Source organism: Symphalangus syndactylus, chromosome 12 (assembly GCF_028878055.3).
Source record: "Symphalangus syndactylus isolate Jambi chromosome 12, NHGRI_mSymSyn1-v2.1_pri, whole genome shotgun sequence".
Lineage (NCBI taxonomy): Eukaryota > Metazoa > Chordata > Mammalia > Primates > Hylobatidae > Symphalangus > Symphalangus syndactylus.
Genome location: NC_072441.2, coordinates 145,022,579 through 145,037,332, shown reverse-complemented (window position 1 = coordinate 145,037,332; position 14,754 = coordinate 145,022,579). Strand labels below are relative to the sequence as shown.

The 14,754-nt window shown below is 45.0% G+C and overlaps 1 protein-coding gene across 1 annotated transcript in view; it reads left to right on the top strand.

Moving 5' to 3' along the window:
• Positions 1-5,496, top strand: part of ZBTB8B (zinc finger and BTB domain containing 8B) — a 58,584-nt gene extending 53,088 nt beyond the window's left edge. The window contains exons 6-7 of the mRNA XM_055255539.2: positions 832-1,010; positions 5,000-5,496. Of these exons, the coding sequence (XP_055111514.1) occupies positions 832-1,010; positions 5,000-5,317 (497 nt within the window). The 3' untranslated portion in view covers positions 5,318-5,496. The remainder of the gene's footprint in view (positions 1-831; positions 1,011-4,999) is intronic.
• The last annotated feature ends 9,258 nt before the right edge of the window (positions 5,497-14,754 follow it).

Here is a 14,754-nt window from a genome sequence, read left to right as displayed (position 1 = left end):
AGGGTTGTATTAGTCAGCTCAGGCTACCACAATAGAGTGCCCCAGACTGGGAAGCTTAAACAACAGAAATGTATCCTCATAGTTCTAGAGGCTCAAAGTCCAAGATCAAGGTGTCAGCAGAGTTGGGTTCTGGTGAGGCCTCTTCCTGATTTGCAGATGGCAGCCTGCCCACTGTGTCCTCACATAGTCTTTCCTCTGTGTGTGTGCTAGGGGTAGGGGTGAGAGGAATGGTGGGGGGTATGCAGGGAGAAGGAGAGAGAGATCAGTCGATCTCTGGTGTCTCTTCCTCGTCTTATAAGGAAACCAGTCCTATCATTAGGGCCCCACCTTATAAACTCATTTAACCTTAATTACCTTCTTAAGGGCTTTATCTCCAAACAGAGACTTCGAGGTATAAATTTTAGGGGGACACAATTCAGTCCATAACAGAGTCTCACCCAGCAGTCTTAAAATGAAACCAAACAGAATAAACACTACGAGGGTGAGTATTGTTTTGGGAAACTTTGAGTTATCCACATAAGGCACGTGTGTTCTGAGGTTGTAGTGCAAGCTGAGTTTCTAACTGTGAGTCACACAGAAGTATGGAAGCTGGTGCCTTATAGCATTCCCGACATTATAAGGAGTCCACTTTACTTTACTCTGGGGCTGACGGGGAGCCAGACTGAGTTGGAATTGCAGACGATGTCTTGCTGTTGGCTGGTGGCGGAGTTGGTGTCCTCCTCCTCTATCTGGGCTGGTGGAATTCCCTAGCTCTGTATCCCATCCACCGGCGGGTAGCCAGGGTTGGTCACTGCATACAGCACAGCTAAATGAAAGCATTTGGTTCCCCAGGTGATGTGCTGGTGGTCCCCATCAAGCTCCACAAGTGTCCTTTCTGCCCTTACACTGCCAAACAGAAGGGCATCCTCAAGCGGCACATCCGTTCACACACAGGCGAGCGTCCCTACCCCTGTGAGACCTGTGGCAAGAGGTTCACTCGACAGGAGCACCTGCGGAGCCACGCGCTGAGTGTAAGTGTCCGGGCTGGCCCTGCCCTCGTGGCAAGAGTGATTCACGATACCATCTAATGGAAGGGTAAAGCCAGCCTGTCTTTCATTCCTCTGTCTACCGGGGTATTTTCAGATAATTTCCACATATGTTTTTCCTACTACATTAAAGCTCAGGTGGTGGCACTTACAGAAAGTTAACACTTTACATGTTAGAGTTTTAACTTCAAGTTAGACTAGTTTTCTAAGGGGAAGAGCCAAGAAAGTTTAGATCCTGATAAGAGGTGATTATTGTAATGTAAAGAACAACAGGGCTCAGACAGGATTGTGGATCTCTTCCTACCAGTGTGATACCAAAGGTAAGCTGCATCCACAGTTTCCCACCCAGCCCCAGCACCTGGGGGTAAGGGAAGGGTATACTGCCATGTACAGAGCTACCTGTGGGCAGCAGACAAACAGGGCTCCAGCCCAAGGAGACCCTCCCCTCTTAACAAGCTGCCCCCTAGGATTGTCTCCATGTGAGCTGGTGATTCCAACCTGCTGAAAACCATTCAGGCCACTTAGAAAGATGTTACATTTATTTATTTATTTAAACTTTTAGGTTCAGGGGTACATGAGAATGTTACATGGGTAAACTCATGTCACAGGCATTTGTTGTACAGATTATTTCATCACCCAGGAATTAGTTCTCTGTGCTCCTCTCCCACCTCCCACCCTCCAGTGGACCCCAGTGTCTGCTGTTTCCTTCTTTGTATTCATAAGTTCTCATCATTTAGCTCCCACTTGTAAGTGAGAACATGTTGTATTTGGTTTTCTGTTCCTATGTTAGTTTGCTGACGATAATAGCCTCCAGCTCTATCCATGTTCCCATAAAACACATGATCTCATTCTTTTTAATGGCTGCAGATGTTGCATTTTATGATCATCTCTTTTGTTTTGTTTTGTTTGAGACAGAGTCTTACTCTGTCAATGCAGGCTGCAGAGATCACAGCTCACTGCAGCCTTGACCTCCCAAGGCACAGGTGATTCTCTCACCTTAGCCCCCATGCGGGTAGCTGGAACTACAGGCACACACCACCATGCCCAGCTAATGTTTGTATTTTTTTTTTTTTTTTTTTTTTTTGTAGAGACAGGGTTTTTCCAGGTTGCCCAGGCTGGTCTTGAACTCCTGGGCTCAAGTGATCTGCATGCCTCAGCCTCCCAAAGTGCTGAAATTATCGGCATGAGCCACCATGTGCAGTTATGATCATCTTTGAGCAAAACAATCAGTGTTTGGGAAATCTAACATACAAATAGTTTGACCTTCAATGGATGCTCTTAAGAATATGAAAACTGGCCAGGTGCAGTGGCTCACACCTGTAATCCCAGCACTTTGGGAGGCTGAGGTGGGCAGATCACAAGATCAAGAGATGAAGACCATCTTGGCCAACATGGTGAAACCCTGTCTCTACTAAAAATACAAACATTAGCCGGGCGTGGTGGCGTGCGCCTGTAGTCCCAGCTACTCAGGAGGCTGAGGCAGGAGAACTGCTTGAACCCGGGAGGTGGAGGTTGCAGTGAGCCAAGATCACACCACTGCACTTCAGCCTGGTGACAGAGTGAGACTCCGTGTCAAAAAAAAAGAATACGAAAACCCTCAGAATGGGAGAAAATGTTTGCAAGGCATATATCTGATAAGAGTCTAGTATCCAGAATAAAGAACTTTTATAATGCAATAGTAAAAGGATGAATAACTCACTTAAACCTGGGCAAAGGATTTGAATAGATACCTCTCGGGAAAAGATAGACAAATGGCCAAGAAGCACGTGAAAAGATGCTCAACTTCATTACTCATAGGGTGAATGCAAATCAAAGCCACCATGAGATGCCACTTCCCACCCACTAGGACTGCGCTAATTGTGGGCGGCTCTCCTGCATCAGCCTCTCCCCGTCTCTGCCTCTTGTGTGTATTTTGTATCCAGAGCTCTCTAAAAGAGAGGCTGTGACTAGTTCACAGAGCCCCTATTGGCTGGAGTCCTGAAAAGTGTACACATTAAAAAGATAGTTCCTAGGCGCAGTGAGGTGGCTCACGCCTGTAATCCCAGCACTTTGGGATGCTGGGGTGGACGGATCATCGGATCATCTGAGGTCAGGAGTTTGAGGTCAGCCTGGCCAACGTGGCGAAATCCCTTATCTACTAAAAATACAAAAAAAAAAAAAAAATTTTGCCAGGCTTGGTGGCGCGCACCTGTAGTCCCAGTTCCTCAGGAGACTGAGGCAGGAGAATTGCTTGAACCTGGGAGGCGGAGGTTGCAGTGAGCCGAGGTCGGGCCACTGCACTCCAGCCTGGGCGACAGAGCAAGACGCCGTCTCAAAAAAAAAAAAACAACAAAAACAACAACAACAAAAACCATAGTTCCCAAACAGCTGCTGGCACATCTGGGGAATATAGCTGTCTACCCTAGCAAATCTGCCTTCCTAATAATTAAACAATCCAGGGGATGGGGGGATGGGGGGATGGGGGAGGGACAGCATTAGGAGAAATACCTAATGTAAATGACGAGTTAGTGGGTACAGCAAACCAACATGGCACATGTATACATACATAACAAACCTGCATGTTGTGCACATGTACCCTAGAACTTAAAGTATAATAAAAAAATAAAAAATAAAATGTCAATTACCAGAAGTGTCCAATGAGAGGGAAAAAAAAAAACCATGTCAAAAATCCTAATGAGAGTTAGATGCAGTGGCACACACCTATATTCCCAGCTACTTGGGAGACTGAGGCAGGGGGATCACTCGAGCCCAGGAGTTCAAGTCCAGCATGGGCAACATAGCAAGATAGCAAGACCCCATCTCTAAAAAAAAAATCCTGGCCAACTATGGTGGCTCCCGCTTGAAATCTCAACACCTTACGAGGCTAAGGTGGAAGGATCAGTTTAGGCCAGGAGTTCAAGACCAGTCTGGGCAACGTAGTGAGACTCCACCTTTACAAGAAATAAAAAATTAGCCAGGCATGGTGATGCATGGGTGCCTGTGGTCCCAGCTACTTGGGAGGCTGGAGGGGGAGGATCGCTTGAGCCCAGGAGTTCAGGGCTTTAGTGAGCTATGATCGTGTCACTGCACTCCAGCCTGGGTGACAGAGCAAGACCCTGTCTCTGGAAAAAAAAAAAATCCCAATCAGTTCACTTTCACTTGAGTGCTCTTTGTATGCCAAGCACTAGGGATATAGTAAGGAATGGGACAGACTCTGTCCCTGCCCTCTTAGAGCTTACACTCTAGTGAATTTTATCAACAATCTGTGAGAAGTACAACAAAGGAAGAAGTATGGGTGAGAATAGCTAGGTGGTGGCCCTAACTGGCCTAGAGCATCAGGAAAGACCTCCTTCCAAGGTGTTCATAAGGGGTGAAGAGTTGATGATGGGCAGAAGGGAATGTCCCACATGTGTCCAGTGGCTCTGGGGTAGAAAGAACCTTGTATGGTTTGGATCTCTGTCCCCACTCAAATCTCATGTTGAAATGTAATCCCTAATGCTGGAAGTGGGCCCTGGTGGGAGGTGGTTGGATCATGGGGGCAGTTTCTCATGGTTTAACGCCATCCCCCCTTGGTGCTGTCATTGCGATAGTGAGTTTTCATGAGATCTGGTTGTTTGAAAATATGTGGTGCCTCCCCCTTCTTTCTCTCCCCCTGCTCTGGCCATGTGAAGTGCCGGCTCCCCCTTTGTCTTCTGCCACGATTGTAAGTTTCCTGAGGCCTCCCCAGAAGCTGAGCAGATGCCAGCATCATGCTTCCTGTACAGCCTGTGGAACTGTGAGCCAGTTAAACCTCTTTTCTTTATAAATTACCCAGTCTCAGGTATTTCTTTATAGCAGTGCAAGAACAGACTAATACAAAGACTGTGGCAGAGAATGCAGGTGGAGTGCTGAAAAAGGAATCGGGAGGATCAGGCAGGGGCCAGATCACATGGGGCCTTGTGGAAAACGCTCATCTCCTTTTCTGTGACATCTGCTGCGTCTGCTTGTGATTACAGGTCCACAGATCCAACCGTCCAATCATCTGCAAGGGCTGCAGGAGAACATTCACGAGTCACCTGTCCCAGGGGCTGCGGCGCTTCGGGCTGTGTGACAGCTGCACCTGCGTTACAGACACACCCGATGATGACGATGATTTGATGCCCATCAACCTTAGCTTGGTGGAGGCTTCATCCGAAAGCCAAGAAAAGAGTGACACAGACAATGACTGGCCAATCTATGTGGAGTCGGGTGAGGAAAATGACCCCGCTAGAGATGATTCTGATGACAAACCACAAATTCAGCCCAGCTTGTCAGACCGAGAGACACTTACGTAGCAATAAATTGGTGGGGAAGAGGTTTTAGAACTTGTTAGTGCTCATTCTGGTTGTTGAAAGATACCATTTGTCCAATTTTGTGGAACCTTGAGAGAAACATTTTTTCACTGTTATTATATGTGCATTTTTATTAGACTATCTGATAGAGGTTGGATTTTGTGACTCAAAGGACAGATAACCTTTTTGTGTGGTGCCCTTGGTTTCTGAGGGCTTTGCTGGCCACTCCTTAATTCTGAGTGAATCAAGGCAGGCCCTGAGGTCTCCTGTTTTTCTTGCTGTGTGTCCAAACTCTAGTTAGGAGAAAAATAAGAAAATCTCCACGTTTGTTTTTATATTGATTCGGTCCTCTGCATTCCTTTGTTATCATCCTCTTTCTCTAAAAACCATTAAGTTTTGGGATCAAGTTTACTTTTGCCAAGCCTTTCCTAATGAATTCCACATTAAATTTTCTGGCAAAGTATTAAAGAGAAACCTTCATTGATATAAAGCAGGCAGGGCGGTCTGGCTACATGATCATAAAAGGTACTCCCTAAATCTAGAACGGCAGTTTTAAAGGCTTGGAATACTTCTGAGCAGACGAACATGGGAATGATGTAAAAGGCTCATTATGGCATCCTGACTTGCCCAGTTGAGTTAAATTTTAAGTTAGCCCTGAGAAGGGAGGCTATGACCCCAGGTCTGGATGGTTTCCCTGTCTGGTTTGGCATTTGACGATTCTACACATACAACCTGTTCTGTCATCATAAAACAACTCATTTGGGCAAAACTCAAAATGCTCCCCTACTTTTTCCAGCAACTTCCAAAAGTTGGAGCTGTGTAACTTGGAAATGTAGCTGCCTCTGTCATTCTTTTGCTTAGTTTATGCTGATGCAGGGCAGGCAAGCCCGAAAATTGGGGCTTAGCCCAGAGGAGTTCTTGGCTTCGCCCAGGAAAGAATTCAAGGGCAAGCCAGCGGTGTTAGACAGCAGCTTGTATTGAAGCAGCAGTGCGCAAAAGCAGCTAAAGGGCCGCTCCTCGTGGAGCAGGGCTACACCATAGGCAGCGTGCCCAGAGTAGCAGCTCAGAGGCAGGTCAGCACTTATATTTATACGATGTTTAGTTACATGCAAATTAAGGGGCAGATTATGCAGCAATATTTAGGAAAATGGTGGTAACTTCCAAGCCGCTGGGTGGTTGCCATGATAAGAGGCAGTGAGTTCCAGGTGTTGCCATGGCAATGGTAATTGACATGGCACAGTGATAAGCGTTTCTTATGGAAAGCTGCTTCCTGCATCACCCTCCCACCACCGCCCTGTTTTAGCTAGTCCTCAATTTGGTCCGTGTCTGAGGCCTTTGGAGTTGAGTCCTGCCTTCTACCTCCTTGCCTAGAACTTTAATTGGAGGGAAAGTATAAGCCCATAATGCCAAGTTACATTTCTAAAATGTTCATCTTTTAAAAGATCCTCCTGAGGGAAAGGGAAGGTTAGTAGAAGAACAGGTTTTTAAAAGCAGTCTACCTTTCACCCACTTTCCGGCCACACAATTATTGTAACAGAAGAGGCTGAACTCTTTAAAGGGCTAAAGGGCAGGCAGTATTAGGAATTCAGAATGTAATTGAATGCACTTTCCATAATTTTGTCTTATGTTAAAATATCCAAAATGGATTTTAAAAGAAATCTTCTTGTCTTCCTTTAAGTATAGTTGTCTTTCAAAAGGTGGTAAAGTCACTTTTATTTCTACCTCTTGAACAACAAAAAAGTCAAAAACATTATAAATTGGCTTGTAAATGATAGCCAAAGCATTAGAAAGGTGTTTAAATCGTGCTTCTCAATAGTAGTTAAAACTGGAACAGTGCAACTCAAACTCCGGCCCACAGAGAGGCCCTATTCTGTAAACTGTTTTCTACCAGTCTGCCACAAGGAAAGTCAGAAATTACGAATACGCATATAGAAATGTTGGTAACACTTTGACATTACTGTGACTCATGGCTTTGTCTTCTTGAGTTCGGTTCTGGTCAGCTAGAGGGCCACATGGTGCAGAGGTTGGATACCAGCCTGTACAGCAGGACCACGTATTGGTCTGCAGTAGATTGGAAAATTTAAAACTTCTTTTATCACAGGTAGTTCGATAAATATCATTCTTGGCTGGGTGCGGTGGCTTACGCCTATAATCCCAGCGCTTTGGGAGGCCAAGGCAGGTGGAACACTTGAGGTCAGGAGTTCGATACCAGCCTGACCAACATGGTGAAACCCCGTCTCTACTAAAAATACAAAAATTAGTTAGGAGTGGTGGCATGTGCCTGTAATCCCAGCTACTCAGGAGGCTGTGGCGAGAGGAACAGTTGAGTCTGGAAGAGGTTGCAGTGAGCTGGGATCATGCCACTCCACTCCAGCCTGGGCAACAGTGTGAGACCTTGTCTCAAAAAAATAATAATAAAAATAATAAATAAATAAAAGAAAAATATTCTAGATCAAGAGTTACTCATTGAAAATTATCAGGGACCAGAGATACTTGTCTTATCTGAAATAAAAATACTAGCTGTGGCCAGGCGCAGTGGCTCACGCCTGTAATCCCAACACTTTGGGAGGCCAAGGCGGGTGGATCACCTGAGGTTGGGAGTTCGAGACCAGCCTGGCCAACATGGAGAAACCCCATCTCTACTAAAAATACAAAATTAGCCGGGCATGGTGGCACATGCCTGAAATTCCAGCTACGCGGGAGGCTGAGGCAGGAGAATCGCTTGAACCCAGGAGGCGGAGGTTGCAGTGAGCCGACATCACACCACGGCACTCCAGCCTGGGCAACAAGAGCGAGACTGTCTCCAAAAATGTATATATATATTAGCTGTTATTTTAAAAGAGGGATCTCAGCAAAAAGGAAACTTAAATGGATGTGTAGAAGATTTAGTTGACCAGGAACGGTGTTTGATATTTTTGCTTTCTCTGTTTAAATTATCTCTGATGTTTTAATGACTTTTCTACCTCATAGTTCAGCCTCTCTGCCTGCTTTCTCCAGTGGAGCTATGATCCTCTTCAGTGATTCTGTGACCTATTCATATCCCTGGGTAAAACATTTTACATGAGAGATTTCACTGCAGGACAGTGATTGTCAGTTGGGGGTGATTTTGTGCCTTGCAGGTGGCTACTGGCATCTAGTGGGTAGAGGCCAGGGAAGCTGCCAAACATCCTGAAATGCACAGGACAGTCCCCACAACAATGAATTCTCCAGTTCAAAATGTTGGTAATACCAAGGGTGAGAAACTCCGCTGTAAGATAAAGTAGGATTTTTTAAAGGATCTTTAATGAGTGGACTTAATTTTGTGTTCTATTTTAAGCTACCTTTTACCTGCATAATCTTTATTTATCTTTTATTTTATTTTATGTATTTATTTATTTATTTATTTTGAGATGGAGTTTCGTCCTTGTCACCCAGGCTGGAGTGCAATGGCGTGATCTCAGCTCACTGCAACCTCCACCTCCCAGGTTGAAGAGATTCTTCTGTCTCAGCCTCTTGAGTAGTTGGGATTACAGGCGCGCACCACCACGCCTGGCTAATTTTTGTATTTTTAGTAGAAATGGGGTTTCAACATGTTGGCCAGGCTGGTCTCGAACTCCTGACCTTAAGTGATCCGCCTGCCTCAGCCTCCCAAAGTGCTGGGATTACAGGCGTGAGCCACCGTGCCTGGCTGACCTTCATAATATTTAATAGGCCCTTATACTCTTGCAAAGTTTTGAAAATAGTGGATTAATAAAATGAAGCGCTGAGGCCAGATGGTTCACGGCTTTCCCGAGATCTGATTTAGGTTTATAATATGGAAACTTAGAAAATTCTGACTCATTCATACACCCAGAATCATTACTAGGTTCTGATCATTTTGTTAATTTTTAAAGTAGCAGAATCACTGGGAAGAAAACAGAATGTGACACCTAATGTTTAAATGATTCTCTTTCTTTGGTAATATCTCAGATTGTTGCATTTCTGGTGGACTGTTTGGAGTTTGTGTATAGGCATTGGCAATAACTGGATCACTGAATTCTATCACTTTTAAAGGAGGTACTTCCTTTGTCTAGACTATCAGCTCATAAATTGGTCCTCTTTTAAATTTATGTTCACATTAGGTGGTCAGTATTTATAACCACAGTGTCTTTGAGGTTTAACTTGTGGGGTTGGTGATATTTTTACACTAAGTAAATTTACAGTTGAGCCCAACACAGACCGTTAGTGGTTTAGATTCTATTCTGGCACATTCCACCCAACTTCACAAAAGGATATTTTTGTCTCATATTAGATGTATTGCATGAATGGGAACAGGACTCTTACTTGTAATGGAATTCCAAAATGGCATTCTTGGGAAGTTATTTCTCTTGGGGGATGAGGACCCCCTTCTCAAAAGTTGAGAAGGAATGTAAATAGGGCCTTACCTATAATAATTAAGAAATGACATAGTGCATCATGATTCTGATCATTTGGCAGAAAGATGCCATTCTGATGTAAATATTTTGGTGGCCACCAGACTTTGAATATTCCTTTTTTTTTTTTTTTGAGATGGAGTCTCGCTCTGTCACCCAGGCTGGAGTGCAGTGGCGCGACCTCGGCTCACTGCAAGCTCCGGACCTCCCGGGTTCACACCATTCTCCTGCCTCAGCCTCCCGAGTAGCTGGGACCACAGGCGCCCGCTAACACGCCTGGCTAATTTTTTGTATTTTTAGCAGAGACGGGGTTTCACGGTGTTAGCCAGGATGGTCTCGATCTCCTGACCTCGTGATCCGCCCGTCTCGGCCTCCCAAAGTGCTGGGATTACAGGCATGAGCCACCGCGCCTGGCCCCTGAATATTCCTTAAGGAAGCCGCTGACCTAGTGGTCTGCACCATGTTGTGAAATTGAGTATTCTGGTAGTTTGGAATACTGAGATGGGTCTTTTTGTTATTGTTCATTGATGTCGTGACAAACCCCAGGGAGAGAAAGGCAACAGGTGGGGCTGCATGCACTGATTCTGGGAGTCGTAGGAAAGAGTGGGGTGGCCTTTGGTTAGCTGAACTCAGACTGTTTTATTCGGAACTCTAGATTTTTCTTGTGTGTGTCCCTTGTGCATTAAGAGAATGATCGCTGTGAAGTCTAGTGTAATGGGGTAGGGAGGGGCAAAGGGTTGGGGTGGGTGAGAAGTTCCTGTTATGCTCTGTTTTGAGCATTCCCACTGTGCTTCCTGTTGTTGCTGGTCTCTTGTAGCTTGCCTCGTGTTTTGATGTGATCACACTATCTCCTAACCTGATAAGGGGGCACTTTATTCAGGTGCATATGATGGGTACTGTTTTCATTGATTTCTGTTGCTTTTGTAGTTCTCTCCACTCAAAGGTTGTGTTCCACAAACCTTTCATTGTAGTGTTGGAAATTTGAATTCTTTTCTTCAAATGATGCTTCTGTAGAGAAAAATGAAAAGTGTTTTGGGGTCAGTAGTAGTTTGGTTGGTTCCTAAACATGTCCTAGTTTTTTTTTTTTTTTTTTTTTTTTTTTTGAGACAGTCTTGCTCTGTCACCCAGGCTGGAGTGCAGTGGTGCAATCTCGGCTCACTGCAAGCTCCGCCTCCTGGGTTCACGCCATTCTCCTGCCTCAGCCTCCCAAGTAGCTGGAACTACAGGCACCCACCACCACGCCCAGATAATTTTTTGTATTTTTAGTAGAGACGGGGTTTCACCATGTTAGCCAGGATAGTCTCAATCTCCTGACCTCGTGATCCACCCACCTCGGCCTCCCAAAGTGCTGGGATTACAGGCGTGAGCCACCGTGCCTGGCCTAAACATATCCTGGTTTTAAAAGGTGACAGTAACTCACATGACTGCATGATCTGATGATATGGAAACTTCATAACTGAAGGAGAACATTTAGCATCTGTCTTGACCCTCCAGGTAGATTATTTTGTTACTGCCAATTCTTCATTGACAATTGTGGTTTTGGGGGGGCAGTTTTTATATCTATCATTTGATTTCTGGACCTTTGTCAGTTAATCAGTGGAGGTTAGGGCAGGGATTATGTGCTTTGATGAGGAAGCTTTAGTAGTAACAAGCTTGGGGATTTTGAAGGAAGGCATCAATTTCATATACAGGTCTTGGTGACATGTAATGGATATGGATTATCTGTCATGCACACAGTGAAGGGTATGGTCAGGATTTTTTTGGAGGTAGAAAAGCATACCAAACAGTTTCACATCTTTTACCATCCATAGCCCCTGAGGAGCATCTACTGCCATCAGAAAAACATGCAAATAGTACTGCAGTGCCCTCCAAGGGTCTTAGCCCCAACTGAAGGTTTAGAAACGTTCAAATTTATAAACTGCCACACTTGGCATCACAGTCACTTAGAAGGATATAGAATGGGAAGCACTGCTTACTAGCAAGGCAGAACCAGTTGCTCTTCTCTGGAAGTCTCTGCAGCTGTGTGGCATAGTGCAGGTACAAGGAGACAGATCTACTTGGGGCAAGTATGGAAGCTGCCCCGGCTTAACAGCCCCCTTGTCCCACAGGAACAAGTATCTCTTAAAACAGCTTCATAGACGTGGCCTCCAGGGTCCCTATAAAAGACATGCCTGTTCCAAGCGTCACTGTACTTAGGGAAGCCCAGAGCTGGGGCTTCCTCTCAGGCATTTATAGTTCTCCCAGTCCAGATGCAGTTTACCAATTGGACATCGTGTCTACCATTATGTGACACTGCCTAGCAGTTGACATATGAATTTTTATTAGGTTGCCAGGGGAACAGAGCTAGAAAGTTAGCAAAAGGTAAAATTCTCATGCAGAAGGGAAAGAGGCTTTGTTAATCCTTTGCCAAACACTATGCTAAGCAATTGCATAATAGATATTACACCTAATTCCTATAGAATATAGCCAGAGGAATTTCCTAGGAAAATATAACCCACGCTAACTCATTTTTCCTTTCTTGAATAGTGTTCTTGGTGCTTAGTTGCTTGTGATTAATAGACAGTTTGCAAATTTTGGTAAGGTGTGTGTAAGAGTTGGCTTAACAGTCAGAATGATCCCAGCCAAAATATCATGTATCCTTTGGTGTCACTCATAATAGGTGAGTATAGTATGTCATACTGTAGGGACATTATTGAATAGACATGTCTGAGTATTCCATCAGTCATATTTTGATGGGAGCCTTTGGCCACCTGGCAAACACCAAACACAGGCTCTTGGTAACCGTGCCTCTTTTTTTTTTTTTTTTTTTTTTTTTTTTTTTTTTTAAAGATGGAGTTTCGTTCTTGTTGCCAGGCTAGAGTGCAGTGATGCAATCTCGGCTCACCACAACCTCCGCCTCCCAGATTGAAGCGATTCTCCTGTCTCAGCCTCCTGAGTAGCTGGGATTACAGGCGCCCGCCACCACCCCTGGCTAATTTTTGTATTTTTAGTACAGACAGGGTTTCACCATGTTGGTCAGGCTGATCTCGGCCTGACCTCAGGCAATCCACCTGCCTCTGCCTCCCGAAGTGCTGGGATTACAGGCGTGAGTCACCGCGTCCGGCCTGCTCTTGGAAACCGTGCCTTCTATTCCTGTGTCATGTGGTGCTACTCTTGCCTGCTTCTGTTGCTCCCAGCAGATCAATGAGTGAAGATGGCTGGTTACTCATTCAATAGTTATCAAAAAATTATTTATGGAGTCTTTATTGTATGTCAGGCACGAAGGGTACTTCAGTGAACCAGCACAATCCCCGCCCTCAAGGAGCCTGCAGTGTGTAATCACAGAGACTAGCAGTTATAACGCAGCATATTGGGTGTGACAAGAGGGACGAGCACAGGGTACTCTGGGAATGCATGGTTCGGGCACCTAGCCAGTCATAGAGCCTCAGAGACACTTTCTGTCTAAGCTACTCTTCCTATCCAGTAAACTTCCAGCTTTGGCATACTATATTTATAAGCAGTTTAAACAACTGCTGAAATTTCTTGCCTCTTCTCAAACATGGTTGCTTCGGTCACTAACAGTGTTTAAATTACCTGTTTTATTCAGTTATGCAAAAATATATACTATACATAGAATATCAGAATGTCGTAGTCTTTAGGAAATATGCATCAGGTTTGTTTTGTTTTTTTTTTTTTTTGATGGAATCTTGCTCTGCTGCCAGGCTGGAGTGCAGTGGCGCGATCTTGGCTCACTGCAACCTCCGTTTCCCAGGTTCAAGTGATTCCCCTGCCTCAGCCTCCTGAGTAGCTGGCTCTACAGGCGTGTGCCACCACGCCCGGCTAATTTTTTGTATTTTATCAGAGACGGCGTGTCACCATGTTGACCAGGATGGTCTTGATCTCCTGACCTCGTGATTTGCCTGCCTCAGCCTCCCAAAGTGCTGGGATTACAGGCGTGAGCCACTGTGCCTGACTGGGTGGTTTTCTTATTTAAAAAATAATACGGTTTTCTGGCCGAGAGCAGTGGCTCACGCCTGTAATCCCAGCACTTTGGGAGGTCGGGGGGGGGGGGTGTGGATCACCTGAGGTCATGAGTTCAAGACCAGCCTGGCCAACATGGTGAAACTCTGTCTCTACTAAAAATACAAAACAGGAGAATCGCTTGAACCTGGGAGGTAGAGGTTGCAGTGAGCTGAGATAGTGCCACTGTACTCCAGCCTGGGCGACAGAGTGAGACTCTGTCTCCAAAAAATAAAAAATAATCATAATATGGTTTTCTATTTAAAAAATAATATAGTATGTAAATTATTTTTCAAGTAAAAATGAAATGACAACAACAGATAACTTCCCATTATGTTGATCCAGTGTACTGTGACAGATGGGGAGGAGCCCCACTGCATTTGGAGTGGGTCTTGGCTGGCCATGTGAACTAATTAATACCCCAGAAATCAGGATACATGCCAGGCACGGGGGCTCACGCCTGTAATCCCAGCACTTTGGGAGGCTAAGGTGGGTGGATCACTTGAGGTCAGGAGTTTGAGACCAGCCTGACCAACATGGTGAAACCCCGTCTCTACTAAAAATATACAAAATTAGCCTGTAATTCTAGCTACTTGGGAAGCTGAGGAAGGAGAATTGCTTGAGCCCGGGAGGCGGAGGTTGCAGTGAGCCGAGATCACGCCACTGCACTTCAGCCTGGGCAATGAGAGCGAAACTCCATCTCAAAAAAAAAAAAAAAAAAAAAAAAAAAAAAAAAAATCAGGATACATATAGGACAGAACCATTAAATCAAGAGATTTGAAAGTTAGAAGGGACAGGAGAAATAGTCTAGTCCAACTCCATGTGACAGATGAAATGACATTTCTAGTTCTCACACAGCTGGTTAGGATCAGAAACCAGGTCCTGCCAGGCCAGTGCTGATAATAGACAGACACGTTTGGGCAGGCAGAAAAGACCATTCATAGATAACATTTGTTTCCCTGGGTATCCTTCAGACCAGAGGCACAGGAGAGGAAAATGCTGTTTTGGCCTCATATGATAAAGTATGCATTGTGTGATTATGGTCTGCAT